At 47.4% G+C, this 2500-nt stretch overlaps 1 protein-coding gene across 2 annotated transcripts in view; it reads left to right on the top strand.

Annotated features, from left to right (window-relative positions):
• Positions 1-2500, top strand: part of LOC126577588 (uncharacterized) — a 141686-nt gene that overhangs the window by 136043 nt on the left and 3143 nt on the right. For both annotated transcript variants that reach the window (XM_050239327.1, XM_050239328.1), the window contains exons 3-6: positions 772-974; positions 1053-1231; positions 1328-1503; positions 1617-1830. In XM_050239327.1, the coding sequence (XP_050095284.1) occupies positions 772-974; positions 1053-1231; positions 1328-1503; positions 1617-1830 (772 nt within the window). The remainder of the gene's footprint in view (positions 1-771; positions 975-1052; positions 1232-1327; positions 1504-1616; positions 1831-2500) is intronic.

Below are 2500 nucleotides of genomic sequence, written 5' to 3' on the forward strand. Positions count from 1 at the left end.
CTTATGCTGGGCTGGTTTTCATCCAGGTTGATTGAATATGTTTTGTGCCGGTTCTTCGGCGTGTGATTTTCAGAAAATTTCCTTCCACCACTCTCACCTCAGCAAGGTATCGTTTGGCGTACACACTATTGATGCCGCAACGAATTTTCTCCATTTTCACCTCACCTTATCTTCGATACGCATCGCTTGGTGCGAGACAATTTCCACTCCGGGGCGAGTGAATATGACGTGCTGGCTCTGGCTTACGGAGTCACGTCACATGACACACGAGGAAGAGCAAAACCATCACAGCACGTATCCTTCCGGTATCCTTGCGGATACGCACGCACACGCCTGCCGCCCTTGTCCTGCGGGCAGCGAACAGCAGAAAGTTCAAACATCGCCCACTCAACGGTACGGTGCGATTCGTTAACGTTAACGTTTGGCCGGAGTTGCTTTGGAGAAAGGAAATGAGCGGGAAGTACGCCACTCTTCGCCGGTCCGGGAGCCTGAAGGCGAAAACCTCAAAGAAGCGACTGCGTCTTATGCGGATGTGTAGTAGCTCCAAGGGCTTCAGTTGCAGAGCGAACGTGTCTAGGATGTTGAACGATTGTGGACTTCGTTTACCGAACCGGCATCCAAGATGGCCTCGAGCGTTGCTCCGCGCGCTGTTTGTTCATTTCGTTCACACTCGACCAAACGGGCATCAAATGGGCTTCACCTTTTGCGAGTGGAGAAAGGAAATCGAAGCCAGCACAACCTCATGACTCCCCCTCTTTCTGCTACTTCCAGATTGCCTTCATCTGCAGCTGTACCGCGACTCGAAGGACCGCTACAAGAACGGTCAAACGAAGGCGTCCCTCTCGCTGCAGCACTTTCTCGGCGTGGAGTCGGGCTTCACGCTGGACAAGGAATCAAACACGATAGCAATCATCTGCCAGGATGTGATCGTCGTCCTGGCCTTCGATACCCGCGAAAGACTGATACAATGGCAGGTCGGTAGAGTGCGCCAGTCAACCGCTTATCACTCGTTGCTTATCGTATCGATGTTTTTTTTTATTTGGCATTTACAGGTCAAAATATCCAACAACCTGGGCGACGATCTTCAGTATCTGGTGCTGGTGTCGTCCGCACCACCGAAAGCCAAACTCTCCACCGGGCCAGCCCGAATGCACATCCAGGATCATCGGTTTTGTCTCACGACCGGCGTTCCTCCACGGTTAACCGGAACGTGGCAAATCGAACACTTGAGGTAGGTATCGCTGTGATCTACTGCGCTTAAAACAGAGTAGAATTAAAGGATTAAATACTAATCCGAATCACAATACTATTGATGCCTTTGCTACAGACGATACGGAGTTGTGGACAATCGGTTTTGCTTCGAGGGTGGCTCTAGCTGCGGGAAGGGCGAAGGATTGTACGTCTTTGTCACGGATCTGGGCGATGAGATCACGCACACGTTCAAGCTGGCCTCCCAGGGTAAGCTGGCCAGCAAGAAACGAGCTGCTGCGCGGAAAATTGCAGGTACGTATGCCAGTTGACGCACTCTTCTCGATATCGATAACCTTAAAATCCACTCGAATCCGAAGTGTTTGATCCTCAATACACGCGGTACTCTTTCTGCTCTCCTACTATAGCTCTCGATAGCCCACGGAAGGGAGCCGAATCACGGTCAACGAACTACAACGACGAGATCTGTACAGTGCACATCGAAAACTCGAACTGTACCTGCCGCAACTCGTACTGGCCCTCGACGGAATCGCGCGATCTCGATAGTAACTATGGCTGCGGTGATACGGTCTCGGTGTCGGAGGTTCACGACTGCATCAACGATCTGGATTCGTTCCCTCGGTAAGTCTACTGTCGATTCCTTAAGGCAGGGGGAGGCTAAGGTTAATTCGGACCCTAAGAAGGCTCCATTTTGGTTGATTTTTTGTGAAGCGACCATTCCACTTAATGTTATCAAGTGAATGTCAAATTGCACCACAATTTTTCAAGAATGTTTGGTTCTATTTTGGGGAAGATTGTTGAAAAACTTCATCCATGGCATCCAATTTAGGAAAGCGAGTTTTCGAAAAAATATTTTTTCTGGTGCTATGCTGCAACAAATTAAAATCAGTATTTTCTTTTTATTATATTATAAGCATATCCTGTTAGCCTCGTTGTTTTTTTGATGAATTTCCAATTTGTCAATACATGGCAGCACTTTGAAGTTGAGAAAGTGATCACACTATGATCAAACCGGGTTCGTCGCTTACATGGGCAAGTCTTTTGATTCGAACTACTGTTTTTGGCCCATCGTAGCGGCGCAATGGATCATAAGAAAAATACAAATATTCTTTTCATTGATTATATGATTATCCAGATAGCCCCGACGAGTTTTTGCTGAATTTTCAATTTTTCGATTATCGGTAGAATTCTCTTTCGATTTCCTCTAAAAAAAATCTATATCTTTGTCCGTTTTTCATTGATTGATCCAAAAACTTTACACAATACTCTTGAAAGGATCAGCATTCGCTTC

The sequence above is a fragment of the Anopheles aquasalis genome, chromosome 3, assembly GCF_943734665.1.
Source record: "Anopheles aquasalis chromosome 3, idAnoAquaMG_Q_19, whole genome shotgun sequence".
NCBI classification, from domain to species: domain Eukaryota; kingdom Metazoa; phylum Arthropoda; class Insecta; order Diptera; family Culicidae; genus Anopheles; species Anopheles aquasalis.